This window comes from Bidens hawaiensis, unplaced genomic scaffold (genome assembly GCF_021521415.1).
Source record: "Bidens hawaiensis isolate Kalapana, Puna unplaced genomic scaffold, B.hawaiensis_p1.1 tig00007137_1, whole genome shotgun sequence".
Classification (NCBI taxonomy): Eukaryota; Viridiplantae; Streptophyta; class Magnoliopsida; order Asterales; family Asteraceae; genus Bidens; species Bidens hawaiensis.
Window position 1 is genome coordinate 264,695 of NW_027491491.1, and position 13,574 is coordinate 278,268.

General features: G+C 35.2%; 3 protein-coding genes across 6 annotated transcripts; all 3 read left to right on the forward strand.

Annotated features, from left to right (window-relative positions):
• Window positions 1-924: 924 nt before the first annotated feature.
• Window positions 925-3,315, forward strand: LOC143634606 (protein IQ-DOMAIN 3-like). Of its 4 annotated transcripts, none has more exons than XM_077102643.1 (6): window positions 925-1,095; window positions 1,354-1,465; window positions 1,569-1,881; window positions 1,979-2,206; window positions 2,275-2,394; window positions 2,496-3,315. In XM_077102643.1, the coding sequence occupies exons 2-6, from the start codon at window positions 1,431-1,433 to the stop codon at window positions 3,054-3,056; spliced, it is 1,257 nt and encodes a 418-aa protein (XP_076958758.1). In that variant the 5' UTR covers window positions 925-1,095; window positions 1,354-1,430; the 3' UTR covers window positions 3,057-3,315. The 4 variants fall into 4 exon arrangements, with proteins under 4 accessions (XP_076958758.1, XP_076958756.1, XP_076958757.1 ...); XM_077102641.1 differs by having other exon boundaries at window positions 1,354-1,447; window positions 1,552-1,881; XM_077102642.1 differs by having other exon boundaries at window positions 925-1,465.
• Window positions 3,316-6,234: 2,919 nt separating this feature from the next.
• On the forward strand, window positions 6,235-8,022 carry LOC143634595 (mitochondrial import inner membrane translocase subunit TIM14-1-like). The gene is made up of 3 exons (XM_077102625.1): window positions 6,235-6,314; window positions 6,576-6,754; window positions 7,641-8,022. The coding sequence occupies exons 1-3, from the start codon at window positions 6,312-6,314 to the stop codon at window positions 7,795-7,797; spliced, it is 339 nt and encodes a 112-aa protein (XP_076958740.1). The 5' UTR covers window positions 6,235-6,311; the 3' UTR covers window positions 7,798-8,022.
• Window positions 8,023-9,873: 1,851 nt separating this feature from the next.
• LOC143634607 (uncharacterized) lies at window positions 9,874-13,574 on the forward strand. Its single transcript, XM_077102645.1, has 7 exons — window positions 9,874-11,295; window positions 11,371-11,788; window positions 11,865-12,009; window positions 12,105-12,220; window positions 12,298-12,376; window positions 12,715-12,948; window positions 13,016-13,574. The coding sequence occupies exons 1-7, from the start codon at window positions 10,206-10,208 to the stop codon at window positions 13,355-13,357; spliced, it is 2,424 nt and encodes an 807-aa protein (XP_076958760.1). The 5' UTR covers window positions 9,874-10,205; the 3' UTR covers window positions 13,358-13,574.

A 13,574-nucleotide genomic window follows, 5' to 3' on the forward strand; every position in this document is an offset into this window, starting at 1 on the left:
AATACATAAAACAACTTTCAAATAATATTTTCGTCCTTACATGACACGTTACGTGGGGGTCCTTCCATGGAATGGTGCTATGTTTTTATGGAATAAATTAAGTCATGTACAACTTAACAGGACAAAAACAAAATCAGATATTATTTATTTATTGCAAAAACAATATTTGAGATTAAATGATTAAATCTTAAATATTTATGAGTGCAGGACAAAATATTGATGCAATAAGTAGTTTGTTCTTTCTTTGTATCATACATTTATATTCCATCCATGTGGGTTGGGTTATCTTATTATATTTCAACTATATCACTATAAATTACTTTAATTTCAGAAATTGAAAGTAACACAATTCAACTTGGACAAATAACCTTTTTTTTTAATTGTTTTGTATTATGTTTCAACAATTTTGAGTACCAAATCAAATCAAAAGAACGTTAAAGCATAAAATCAAATAGTATAATCTGTAAAATGCATTAGGGTGTTCATAAATGGGTTCCAAAGAAAATTATAAAAACGAACGGCTAACTAAGTTGGGATCGACAAACCAAACGTCTTACCGAGTGGGTAGGCCATCATGTTTGTTTTAAACGGCCAAGTGAAACTAGTTGTCTTATTTAAATCCCTCTTACAATGGTGTTGCCTATATTTCAAAGTGTGCACATGAGCCGAAAATCAAACTTGGGACCTCCTGTGCAGGATCCCCACATAACTGGGTAAACCTTTCCACCTCCAACCAGTTGAACCTGATCGATATCATTGACGCATCTTCTATAAGTAAACGTAGAAAGATTACGTGACGAATTTAGCAGATGAATGATACATTCGCTAAAACATAATTTTTTATATGTTTTGAGACTTAAGTATAGAAAATAAAAAATAAAAAAATGTGAGTTGTTCTCCCTCTTGAATCAGTTGGTCCTGCCATATCTCCCTTTGTTCAAACTCCATACAAATATTCACAAGATCTGTAACCAACCAAAAACCTCTTCCACCACCAACTAATAACCTTTTCTAACTCACACAAAAATCAATACTAAATGCATGTTCTATCTTAATATATCAACTCCACACAACAATATTGTCAGTAAACTTCATGTGGGTATCTTGAATCTTGTGTGCATCTCTCAGTTTCTCAACATTATTCTCTCTACTGAAACGTCTCATTCTGATTTATTTTTCATATTTTGTAATAATAAATTAAGACACTGACTTCACCTTTGCATTCCCCCAAAATGTGCTCAACTGTATTATTATTATTATTATTATTATGAATGTTTGCATTTTCTGTTTAGTTACAATGTTCCTTTTTTATTTAATATCATATTATCATTAATGATGCTTATTGTTTTGAAGATGATTTGACCACAATATGGGAAAGAAAGGTAGTTGGTTTTCTGCAGTTAAGAAAGCTTTAAGCCCATCTGATTCCAATGACAAGAAAGACAAGGTTTGTATATCTTATCATGTCATATAATCTAAAGTTAATTTTTTGAGATTTTTGTTTTTAAATTACTATGTTTACGACTGATACGCGTTTTTTTAACATGACAGAAATCTAATAAAAAGAGTTCTAAGAAATATTGGTTTGGAAAAAGGAGTTTGGATAAAGATTTCTCACAAACAGAAGCTGCATTGGTGAATCATGTTATTCCGGTCCCGCTTTCGCCTCCCACGGATGTAAAACTCATTGAAGCCGAGAACGAACAGAGAAAGCACGCGTATTCAGTCGCCTATGCCACTGCAGTTGCAGCAGAAGCCGCAGTAGCTGCGGCTCATGCTGCCGCTGAGGTGGTTCGCTTGACATCCACAACCCAGTTGCTAGGCATTTCGTTAGAAGAAACCGCAGCCATCAAGATTCAGGCTGCTTATCGCGGGCACTTGGTAAATAATATTTACTAAATATATTAAATAAAAGTTGTAGAATTATATCTTGAAACTTTGTTCATATTTTGATTTATGTGGTTTAATGATATTGTAGGCGAGGCGGGCGGTGCGGGCCGTGAGGGGGCTTGGGAGGTTGAAGTCATTGATTCAAGGTCAATCGGTCAAACGACAAGCGATATCCACCTTGAAATGTATGCAGACATTGGATCGGGTACAGTCTCAGGTTCGGTCAAGGCGCATACTTATGTCCGAGGAGAATCGAGTTTTACAACAACAACTTCTTGTTAAACATGAGAAAGAACTCAACAACATTAGATCCTCAGTAAGTGTCATTTTTTATTTATTCACTATCTTTTTCCTGTTTTGAGAATCTAATTATTTGAATTACAGTTAGGAAATACATGGAATGATAGTAGAAAATCGAAAGAAGAAACCGAAGCGAGTTTACAAAGCAAACAAGACGCTGCGATACGTAGAGAACGAGCATTAGCTTATGCACATACTCATCAGGCATTGATTCATTAATAGATCTATAACTTTTAACTAGCAATTTATTTATAATTTGATTTAATGTAACATTGAAAATAATGTTATGTTTTATTGTCAAACAGCAAATGTGGAAGAACTCTACAAACTCTCCAAATCCAACTTTTCTAGACCCAAACAATCCACACTGGGGCTGGAGTTGGCTCGAACGTTGGATGGCTGCGCGTCCGTGGGAAACGCAACCCGGGTCAGAAACGGGCAAACGGGCTAGCCGTCCACCTAGCAGACAATCGCCCTCAACCCCACCTACCCGGGCCCCATCATCGAGTTCACGGGTCAGGCCCGAAAGCCAAAAGGGAAGTGTGGATGAAGACTCCACTAGCTTCTACAGCGTGCAATCGGACCGCAACCGACGACAAAGCCGGGCTAGCTCGGTGTGTGATAACGAGAGCCTCGACTCGTCTCCAACAGTTCCTAGTTACATGGCTTCAACAATGTCTGCCAAGGCTCGGTCTCGAATGGCTAGTCCGGTTCATAGTCCAAGTCCATTAGGGTCAGGAAGGAGAAGTAGTTCGGAAAAGGGTTTAGTGGCCGGGTTAGCCAAGAAACGCCTTTCGTTCTCGGGGTCACCCGCTCGGACCACGAAGAGGTTCACCGAGCCATTGATGACTGATTCAAATTCTTAAAAATTTAAAAATGTGTGGTGTTTTTTCTTGTTTGTTTGGTTTGTGATTTGTTAGTTATGGGTTGTAGTTTGTATGTATTTAGAAAGTGTTTTTTGTATGTTTTTGTTATTGTGTACTTGTGTTTGATGCATAAGTTTTGGGACAGATGTATTTGTTTGATACTTTTTGGAAGTGTGTTGAGTGGTACAAACATGTGATGCTAGAGACTTGCGTTGAAAGGTAAAATGATTGGATGACAAACAGTATCAAATTGCTAGCCATAGAGAGAATAGCATTAGGTTGTACTTTGCTTTGTCAGGGTAACAATATTATCCTTTTCTATACACACCCTCCATTTTACTAAAACATCCGTTAATATGCCCCGTATAAGGCTATAGGTCTCTATATATGTCATGTATAGCACTATACGGCGTGTATGGACACCCGTATAACCCCGCGTATAGCCCTATACGGGGCATATAATAGGGTGTGGGGTTCCCCTAGTAGGGCCCATAGAAAATCCCATCTTTTTTATCATAAAATCACGAGGTCTCAATTTTTTACATTCAATATATTTTTTTTTACTTGGTGAAAATAAAGTCTTTAAAACACTAACGAAGTTGGGAGGTCTTGAGTTTAAATTTCTCAATTGACATAAGTTTGTTATTAAAAACCTATAATATATTTCCTTTAAACTTCATTTTTTTACTTCCCGCACATTTCATGTAGGACCTATCTTAAAATCGTTACCAGTGTTATTGGGCCATCAACCTTAGGACTTATATGTGCAAGGGTGTAATGAGTCAAGCCGAGCACGACTATACCCGAGTTTGGTTCATTTTGACTTACGAAAGTTCGAGTTCAGCTCGTTTATTATTTATTAACTATTTTATACACATTTTTAATTACATTTATATATTTAAAAAAATGTGAAGTGTACTCGTATTTTTAACATTTTAGTAAAGTGTTCCAACAATTCATTCTGTAGATCACAAAAGGTTATGATTGAAAATTACTTAAAATAAACTCTCTTTAAAGTAATTTTTACCTTTCAAAACCATTTGGTTGTCGCAAGGCTTTGTTGATTTGAGTGCTTTTACCAACCACATTAAAAAAGACAAGGAATCATAAGGACGCACTAATTCATGTACAAGATATTGGTACTTGAAGAACGTGTATCGGGTCGGATCTTGGGTTGGATTTTGAAGAGTTTAATAAATTTCAGCTTCATGATAAAAGAAGTAATAAAATATCGTCAATTGTTTTAGGTTTTAATGTTTGTTTATTAAAGTCGTAGAGTTATGCTATTAGAAGTATGTTTGCTAAGTTGATAAAATAAATTATTTCTTAGATAAATATTGACAAGTATAAATATTTGAATGGAGTTTCAGTTAAAAAGAAGTATATTGTTTGTTCATTCAAGATGATAAACAAACATATGAAAATGAACATAAATATTTGATTTACTTATTTAATAGTTTCTTAAAAAATACTTTATTTTGAAAGGATTAGTTTTTTATTTTTATTTAAAGATTTCTTTGTATTCATGTGTACAACTATTTTATTAAAATCTTATATATTATGAAAGCCCTTCATTAGTACTCATTTATTCAATTAAGTAGATGTAAAATCATGATAGCAATTTATTCATTTAATAAATAAAAAAAGGGAAATGAATGTAGCTAGATTTATTATTTTGGACCAGCATGAATGTGGTTAGTTCTTGAACTATTCACAAAAGCTTCATAAATAAACAAATCTGACATATTCTGAAAGCCACATGTCAGAAAAACGGTCTTCGAAGAATTAAAAAAAATTATTAACCTCACACAACACTTATGAATGATTACAAAGACGAAAAAAGAAAGTTACTTTTAAGTTTAACATGACACGAGTAAAAACTAAAAACAAAGAAATGTATGGAATTGGTATTTGGTATTTAGTAAGTTAATTAAACTCGTACCATTGGTGAATGTGACAAAGGTGAGTAGTCGGAGAGTTCATTTCCTTTAGTTGAATTTCTTACGTTTTAGAAAGATTTTTAAACTTAAATATTTGCAGAAATTTAATCAAGTTAATTGCGTAATTTGTTTCGAACCAAAAACATTAAAATTGAAATCATTTGAATAAATCATGCAGAAAAAACAATAAGAAATGAAATCCAAATTTAACTTTTTTAACGACAACTTACACGCTCTTTACTCTACTTCTAAATTACACAGTTTTTTTTTTATTTACACATGACTTAAACCTCCAACCATTGGAAGCATCACTTCATCCGAATCCTAGGTACCTGTAAACCAAAGCCAAAGACCTTTGGCGCAAACTAAACCTGATAAGCTTGTTTTTACACTAAACCGCTCCAATACTGGGTGTGATTATTAATTTATTATACATGCTAACTATAACTGAGATTCGCAAACCTTAAAAAAAATATAACACAGAGGTGCACAAAATACCTAAATATGAACCCAACTTGAAACCAATTTCTACCGTACCCGACAGTAGAGGTGTACAAAACCGGTTTTAAACCCAAACCGAACCGGTTTGGTCAACAACTGGTCAAAACCGGCTTGACCCAAACCGGTTCGGTTTATAAACCGGTTTAGAAGCATGATAGGCCGACCTGGTCACACCGGTTCGGTTCGGTTTATAAACCGGTTTAACCGGTTTCAAATCGGTTTTAACCGGTTTTCCTCAAACCGGTTCGGTTTTAAAACCGGTTTGATAGATTTGAAGGGGAACCGGTCCTGAAACTGGCGGTTTGGGTCAGTTTGGAAACCGGTTTTAAACCCAAACCGGTTCGGTTCGGTTTGCCTAAAACCGGTCCCAAACCGGTTTTTTTGTACACCTCTACCTGACAGGCGGGTACGACCTGATATTGGGTTTCTCCCCGGAACCCAAAAAACCCCGGAAAACCCGGTCAAATATCCGGCTATACCTGAAATTGGTTCCTACCAGACCTGGTTTTGAATTTTGTTGACCGTACCCAGAATCGGTTCATAAAAATATCCGGTTTGTGCACCTCTAATAACACGTAATACCAAAACAAGAAGTCTTAAAACGGGCCAAAATCCCAAAAAATGGGCCGAAGCCCCAATTATTCTTTTTTAGTTGCCCATTCAAAGGCCCAAAACAATAAACGAAATGAAGATGCCCGAATCCTATTTTTTCATTTTAAGTTTTTTCTGTATAATAATATATCGTTTACTAGAATCATCAAGAAACTTGATTTGATGCAAACATTGTCTTCAACCTCCAAATTGTTACAACCTAATGGTCAGTTTCCCACTTTTATATGTATCTTTTACCCTTCATATATTTCCATATTCTAAAGTTTATTATATTGAGATACCATTTTGGGATCGTTCAATTTGCCCTAACAATCACTCACTTTAATTCAGTTCCATCCGATATACGTGATTTTGTTCAATTCATCTAACTTTTATTATTATTATTATTATTATTATTATTATTATTGTGTACTAGAATTTTGAATTTAAAAAATAATAACTAAGAGAGTTTAGATGTGTGTATCAGGCGACACCATTTATTGCTGGGCTTGCAATTGCTGCTGCAGCCATGGCTGGTAAATATGGAATTCAGGCTTGGCATTCTTTCAAGACTCGCCCCCCGAGACCCCGATCGTGCAGGTTCTATGAAGGCGGCTTTCAACAGACAATGACGAGGCGTGAAGCCGCTCTCATCCTCGGTGTTAGGTACCCTAACTTCCCCATGATAGTTGATAACTTGATATATGGTTAAATGTTGTAGCTTTAGTATAATGTTGTATGATTATGCCAATAGGGTTATAAACGAACCGAACGTTCGGCGAACTATTAGGCGTGAAGTTTGTTTTTTAGTTCGTTTAGTAGATGAACGGATGTGAACAAGGAATTTCATTCGATTAACTAAATGAATGAACACGGACAGAGCCCATGTTTGCTCCGTTGTGTTGGTGAACATTCGATAATTTGTTGTTAATGTTTGTTTAAGTTTGTTCATTTAAGGTTTTTAATACTTTTTAGTTATTTTTCTAATCTCATCATGTAGATTTGAGCAAAACTATTAAATATAAAACAAAATTGTACATATCAGTATTATGTGATTAATTTATATGTAAAATTAACATATGTATATGTATGCTAAAAAAAACCAACACAATTTCGTAATCAGACTGAACCGTTGACACTGACCATTCTCGGCTAGGCAAATCACATAAATATTGTGTGTGTTTATTTCTGTTCGTGAACCATTCATGAACATGCTCATTTCCTTAAAGAACGAGCATGGACAAGAAAATTTGTTTGGTTAGTTGTTAATGAACCGTTCGCTTGTCCGATCAAAGCTTAACAGACGAGCATGGACAATGCGTTGTTCAGTTCGTTTCGTTTCGTTTACAGCCCTAATGATCACTTAAGTTGCTGACCTCTGTAAGTATATGAATTATTGACGTGCTCCATGTAGATTTATTTATCATATCATTTATTGCTAGTTTAAGATTGAGATATGGATTGATATAACTGTTGAAGAAGGAACAAATATACCCTTTGTTAGATTTGTTTATTATGGGAAGGGTAATTTTGACATTTGTTATATTGTCAGAGAGAGCGCAGCAGCAGACAAGGTAAGGGAAGCACATAGAAGAGTAATGGTTGCAAACCATCCGGATGCCGGTGGCAGCCATTACTTAGCTTCGAAGATCAATGAAGCCAAAGACGTAATGCTTGGAAAGACCAAGAACAGTGGATCTGCATTCTGATTTGGATCGTTCGGGTGAGATCGAGTTAAAAGATTGGTGTTTTAATGTATTTATGATGACGAACAATCGATATGGTAATATACAGAACTCCTAGTTCAAGTATTAAAAGTGTTAATTATTTACAGAAATTTGTGTCCGTTGTCATTTCTTTGGCTTTCTTTGTTTGTGTAATAACTAATAAGTAAAGAAAGGTAGCAAAACAATCTATTAATGTTCATGTTCTGATGATGCTAGAGAGTTGTTGATAGTTTCATCTAGATCTAACAGTTTGACTTTGACTTTTTTTGTCAAAGTTTTTTTTCAACCTTTGCACTTTGCAGCATTTCTTGAAACAAATCTTGAATTTTGTAAAATTAGATGTCACTTTAAGATACTAATAAATAAATGTGTTGTCTATACGTACCTATACCTAAATTTTCTTCATAATCTCCTTCGCGTACATTATATAACGAAGGGTTATTTTATCTTTTACTGTGAAGAAACGAAATAACAAAATATTACTAGCGTAGCAAGTTGAAAATCAAGCAAGTAAAAAACAATAGGCCTAGTATGTTTAACACAAAACTGATGAATGGTTATACACTTATTTTCTAAATGATGAAGGATTTCATAAAGAGTTGACTATTAATTTGTTGAGTTAATGAGTTTATATTTCATTTTAAAACTATAATGATAATAATGATCTAAAATAGTAAATTGTAAAAAAGTCAAAACTAAAGTCATGATTTTACAAAAAAAAAATGCTGTAATCCGATATTTATTTGCTAAAAAGATGAAATGAGTGAGAAATACGTGGCAAGGGGGAGTAGGTAGAGCGAGCCGCAATATGCCATGTGGCAATGCATTTATAAAGTTCCACATGCAATGCTACACGTATTACTCTACCGTATAGTCTAAATATTTAACCAAACTAAATAAAGTAATAAACCTTATCACTTTTCATGTATTAAACAATACAAGATCCAACTTGATATTTGATACAAGAAAAGTTTTATGGATAATAAAGTATTATAATTATTATCAAAATACGTTGAAATAACTAGAAAATTCGTATTTACTAAGAGACAAGTTTACATATATACATGATTACGTAATTTGTTGTCGTAGCAAGATTGGTTGATTAATGATTTGTGAGTACTTGGTCTATGTAATATATATATATATATATATATATATATATATATATATATATATATATATATTTTTGGGGGGGGGGGGGGGGTAGCTCTGAGTTGACCACTGGCTAGATTCGAGTAGTTGTTGACTAGATCCAAATAATTATGAATTATATATTTAGATTCGAGCAATTGTCGAGTAGCTTAAAAGTAATCATCTAGATTCGAGTCCGATTAACACAGGCCGAGTTGGAGTGAATCACTTTGGAAGGGTGCCAAGCAAAACGCCAAGGACTCAAGTTGACCAAGTCCTACACCATTGTATGTGTAAACTTATACATGTAAGAACTTGTTTAGTATCATATTTATCCAAAAAATAAAATAAAATGTTAAAATTTTACATTTGTCTTTAGTTACCAAGTTTTATAAGAAGGGGCAAAACTTATAAATTAGGTTTTTTTTAACGGTTCCTAAATATTTCTAATAAATCATCGATACATGTATCTTTCATGATTTGAATTCTTAACATTTAACACAGAGAGAAACACCATATCATCAGAAAGTATATTAAAGACTATAACATATTAAGATTATCTTTTAATAAAATAATATTACAGGATATTTATTATCAACTTATCATATGATATGATATTACAACAAATCTCTACACTAAATTACACACGAAATACCCCAAACAAGAAACATAACACAACACAGGGTGTCCTTATCCAGGTAGGATACACATCATCATTATCCACACTCATCTCTTATCCTCGCATTTTTTTATTTTATTTTATTTTATTTTTTAACTACAATAAAATTTCATTTCTTTTTGCATTAATAATACTCATTTCCTGAATTTATAAATATTATTTACAAATCTGGAAGTACATCATATATACTTAATAAATGATAACCTCTTCTTCTTCTTCTTCTTCTTCTTCTGCTTCTTCTTCTTCTGCTTCTGCAATCACCGTATCTATATCTATACATACACTCATCCATCATAATATATTATATACACACAGTTAATCAATCCTCTACAGGTAATACTTTCGAATCATGAAATGATACCTATAGATACAGATTTCACCTTCACTGCACAGTAATCGTTTAATATACGCATGTGTATATACAATTAGAATAATATATATTCAACAGATGCTTTTAATCGCGTTGAATTGATCTATTTTGCCTATAGTTTGATTGTATTGGTTTAGGTTATTGAAAAATTAGGGTTTCTGTGGTGTTGAAGTTGTTATAGTTAGGGTTTGACTATAGGTTTGTTTAGTGATGGTGAATGTGAACGGGAGTGATCCGTTGGAGTCGTTTTTTAACTCGGTTGGACTCGTGAAGAATGCATTTGGTCCGATCGAGTCTGGTTTTAGGAAAGCTGCTAAGGATTTAGAACATCGGTGGCCGGGTGGTAAGAATGGTTATAAAACAGGAGATGTTAGCAAGGTTGAATTATTTAGTGATGAGAGAAAGAAGGTTGTATCGACTAAGGGCCCGTTTAAGTCGTTTGTTAGGCTTTTTGGTTTAAATGGTAAGGAACCGAAGGGTGATGTGACTATAAAAGAGGTAGATGTGCAGGAGTGCAATAAAGAGGATGGAACGTGCATTAATTGCATGCAGTTTGCGGTCACGTGGTCGTTGCTGGTTAGTAGTTTTGTTCAGGCTGTTCCGGATCCGTTTAGAGGTGGTAAGAAGAAGCTGCAGAGGAAGGGTAGTGGTGATAAGCTTTTTAAACATATGAATGTGAATGAGCATAAGTCAAAGATTTCTAGAGGTAGAAATAAATTTATAGCTAAAGGAACAAAGTTGGAAAACGAGGCTTTGGTGTCGTGTGACGAAACTTTGAAAACAAAAGATGGGAATGGGTTGTCACTTGAGCACCTTATCGGGTTTGTTTTTGATCAGCTTGCTCAAAATCTACATAAGTTTGAGTTAGGTTTCCAAGAAAGTGACTTATCAACTGTTCCTTCACCTTCAATCCAAGTTGACCATATAAAGGCAGTTGGTGATCTTTTAGAAGGTAAAAAGGCAGACTTAAGTGGATTTTTGGGGAATTTAAAGTTTGCTAGAGTTGGAGGCGTTCCATCGGGTATTGTTGACGTTACATCACCTGAAAAAGATGATAGTGATGATGCTGTTAGCTCGAATGTTACAGAAGAGAATGTTAGAAGTTTCTCACAGAAGATGGCTAATGGCCTGTTAAGTATTCCTTTATCAAATGTTGAGCGTTTGAGGTCTACTTTATCCACTGTTTCATTAAACGAACTGATTGAGCTTGTACCTCAGTTAGGGCGGTCAACTAAAGACCACCCTGATAAAAAGAAACTTTTTTCGGTTCAGGATTTTTTCAGATACACAGAAGCAGAAGGTATATTATTTTTGCCTACTAAAAAGATGATCACTTTGTATATGTGGCATTTTTTTATTAATTATTTTGTTACAGGAAGGAGGTTTTTTGAGGAGTTAGATAGAGATGGTGATGGACAAGTAACTCTAGAAGATCTTGAAGTTGCAACTAGAAAAAGGAAGCTTCCGCGAAGATACGCGCATGAATTAATGCGTCGCGCGCGCAGGCATTTATTTTCAAAATCATTTGGTTGGAATCAGTTTTTGTCATTAATGGAACAGAAAGAACCGACAATCCTTAGGGCTTATACTAGTCTTTGTTTAACCAAATCCGGAACACTGCAAAAAAGTGAAATCTTAGCATCATTAAGGAATGCAGGACTTCCTGCGAACGAAGATAATGCGGTTGCTATGTTGCGATTTCTCAAATCCGACACTGAAGAATCAATTTCGTATGGACATTTTAGAAACTTTATGCTGCTTCTCCCATCTGACCAGCTTCAAGAAGATCCACGGTAATTACGGGCCCGTGATACACACACGATTATTATTTTATGCAACTTTATTTTAACCATTAGCTTGATCTTATAGGAACCTGTGGTTTCAAGCTGCTACAGTTGTGGCGGTGGCACCACCAGTTGAAGTACCTACCGGAAGTGTGTTAAAATCTGCATTAGCAGGTGGTCTTGCTTCTGCATTATCTACATCTGTATTGCACCCTATTGACACAATAAAGGTAATTTTTTATTTGCTATATTTAAAGACTTATACTTGGTGATTTGATATTATCCCACCATAGTTTTATATTGGTAAAATGTTTCCTTGTTTCAGACTCGAGTACAAGCATCAACACTTAGCTTCCCAGAAATGATTGCAAAGCTTCCCGAAGTTGGATTTCGTGGAGTATACAGAGGCGCCATTCCTGCAATTATAGGACAATTTTCGAGGTTCATATTCACTTCATTATTTTTCAAATTTGTTTAATCTTTACACTGGCATATCATATAATAATATCTGACTGCAGCCATGGATTGCGAACCGGAATCTTTGAAGCAAGCAAGATCGTGCTAATAAATGTTGCCCCAACGCTACCAGATATACAGGTAAACAATATACCATAAACCAACTCGAGATTTGAATCCATATTTCCTTTTTTTAGGAAATATCTTTCTTTTTTGCATGCTTAGTTATACTGTAACTATATTATGTGACGCATGCCATCACCACTCTAGTGGGTGGTCAGGAGATTTTACATAGGGTTTCCTTGGGGGTCTCAGGTTTGATTCCCGGCTCATGTGCATGCTCTGGAAATATGGGCAGCATCATGTAAGAGGGATTGGGGATGGCAAGTGCTATGACCCTTTGGGAGAGAGACCGCTGCCACTGTGACATATGCCTTACGTAAAAGTATTATGTGACTCATGTTTTTCTAATACTCCAGGTTCAGTCTGTTGCATCATTCTGCAGCACGGTTTTGGGGACAGCAGTAAGAATTCCATGTGAAGTCTTAAAACAAAGATTGCAGGCAGGCATATTTAACAACGTGGGGGAAGCAATCATCTGCACATGGCAACAAGATGGTGTCAAAGGTTTCTTTCGTGGGACTGGTGCTACTTTATGCCGTGAGGTTCCATTTTATGTCGCGGGCATGGGACTTTATGGAGAATCTAAAAAGGTTTCTTTTCTTTTACATTTGAAAATATATGTTTCACATTGTATAAAATTCTTAAATATAAATTCAGGCTGTCCAGCAAATCCTGGGACGACAACTTGAACCATGGGAGACGATTGCAGTGGGTGCTATGTCTGGTGGTCTGGCTGCAGTCGCAACAACACCTTTTGATGTGATGAAAACCAGAATGATGACTGCACCTCAAGGGCGACCTGTGTCCATGTCATTTATTGCATTATCTATTCTTCGTCATGAAGGCCCACTCGGGTTGTTCAAAGGGGCTATACCTAGGTTCTTCTGGATCGCGCCTCTCGGTGCTATGAACTTTGCAGGCTATGAGCTCATGAAAAATGCTATGTCCAAAACCGAAGAACAGCAGGCTCTAGAACAAGCTGGTGGTGAGCAGAAGTAGTAAGTTTTTTGTTTTGTTTTATTATTCATGGATGATCGCATGTGTACGTATGCTACAAGGAAGTTTTGAAGATTTTCCATGATTAGGAAGTGACACATGCTACAAGTTTAATTCGTCGACATCTTCATGCTGTTTTGGACTGTTTCTAGGATGTTATGAACTGTTTGTTAATTGTTACTTATTTCATGAGGAAATAGCATTGTCCTTTTTTGCTTCA

Coding starts and splice junctions, on each gene's coding strand:
- LOC143634595 (XM_077102625.1), top strand. Junction 6,755..7,640: donor GCTCTCATCCTCGGTGTTAG/GTACCCTAACTT, acceptor TTATATTGTCAG/AGAGAGCGCAGCAGCAGACA.
- LOC143634607 (XM_077102645.1), top strand. CDS start 10,206: ATGGTGAATGTGAACGGGAGTGATCCGTTGGAGTCGTTTTTTAACTCG. Junction 11,296..11,370: donor CAGATACACAGAAGCAGAAG/GTATATTATTTT, acceptor ATTTTGTTACAG/GAAGGAGGTTTTTTGAGGAG. Junction 12,221..12,297: donor ATTATAGGACAATTTTCGAG/GTTCATATTCAC, acceptor ATCTGACTGCAG/CCATGGATTGCGAACCGGAA.
- LOC143634606 (XM_077102640.1), top strand. CDS start 1,370: ATGGGAAAGAAAGGTAGTTGGTTTTCTGCAGTTAAGAAAGCTTTAAGC. Junction 1,448..1,551: donor CCAATGACAAGAAAGACAAG/GTTTGTATATCT, acceptor TTAACATGACAG/AAATCTAATAAAAAGAGTTC. Junction 1,882..1,978: donor CTGCTTATCGCGGGCACTTG/GTAAATAATATT, acceptor ATGATATTGTAG/GCGAGGCGGGCGGTGCGGGC.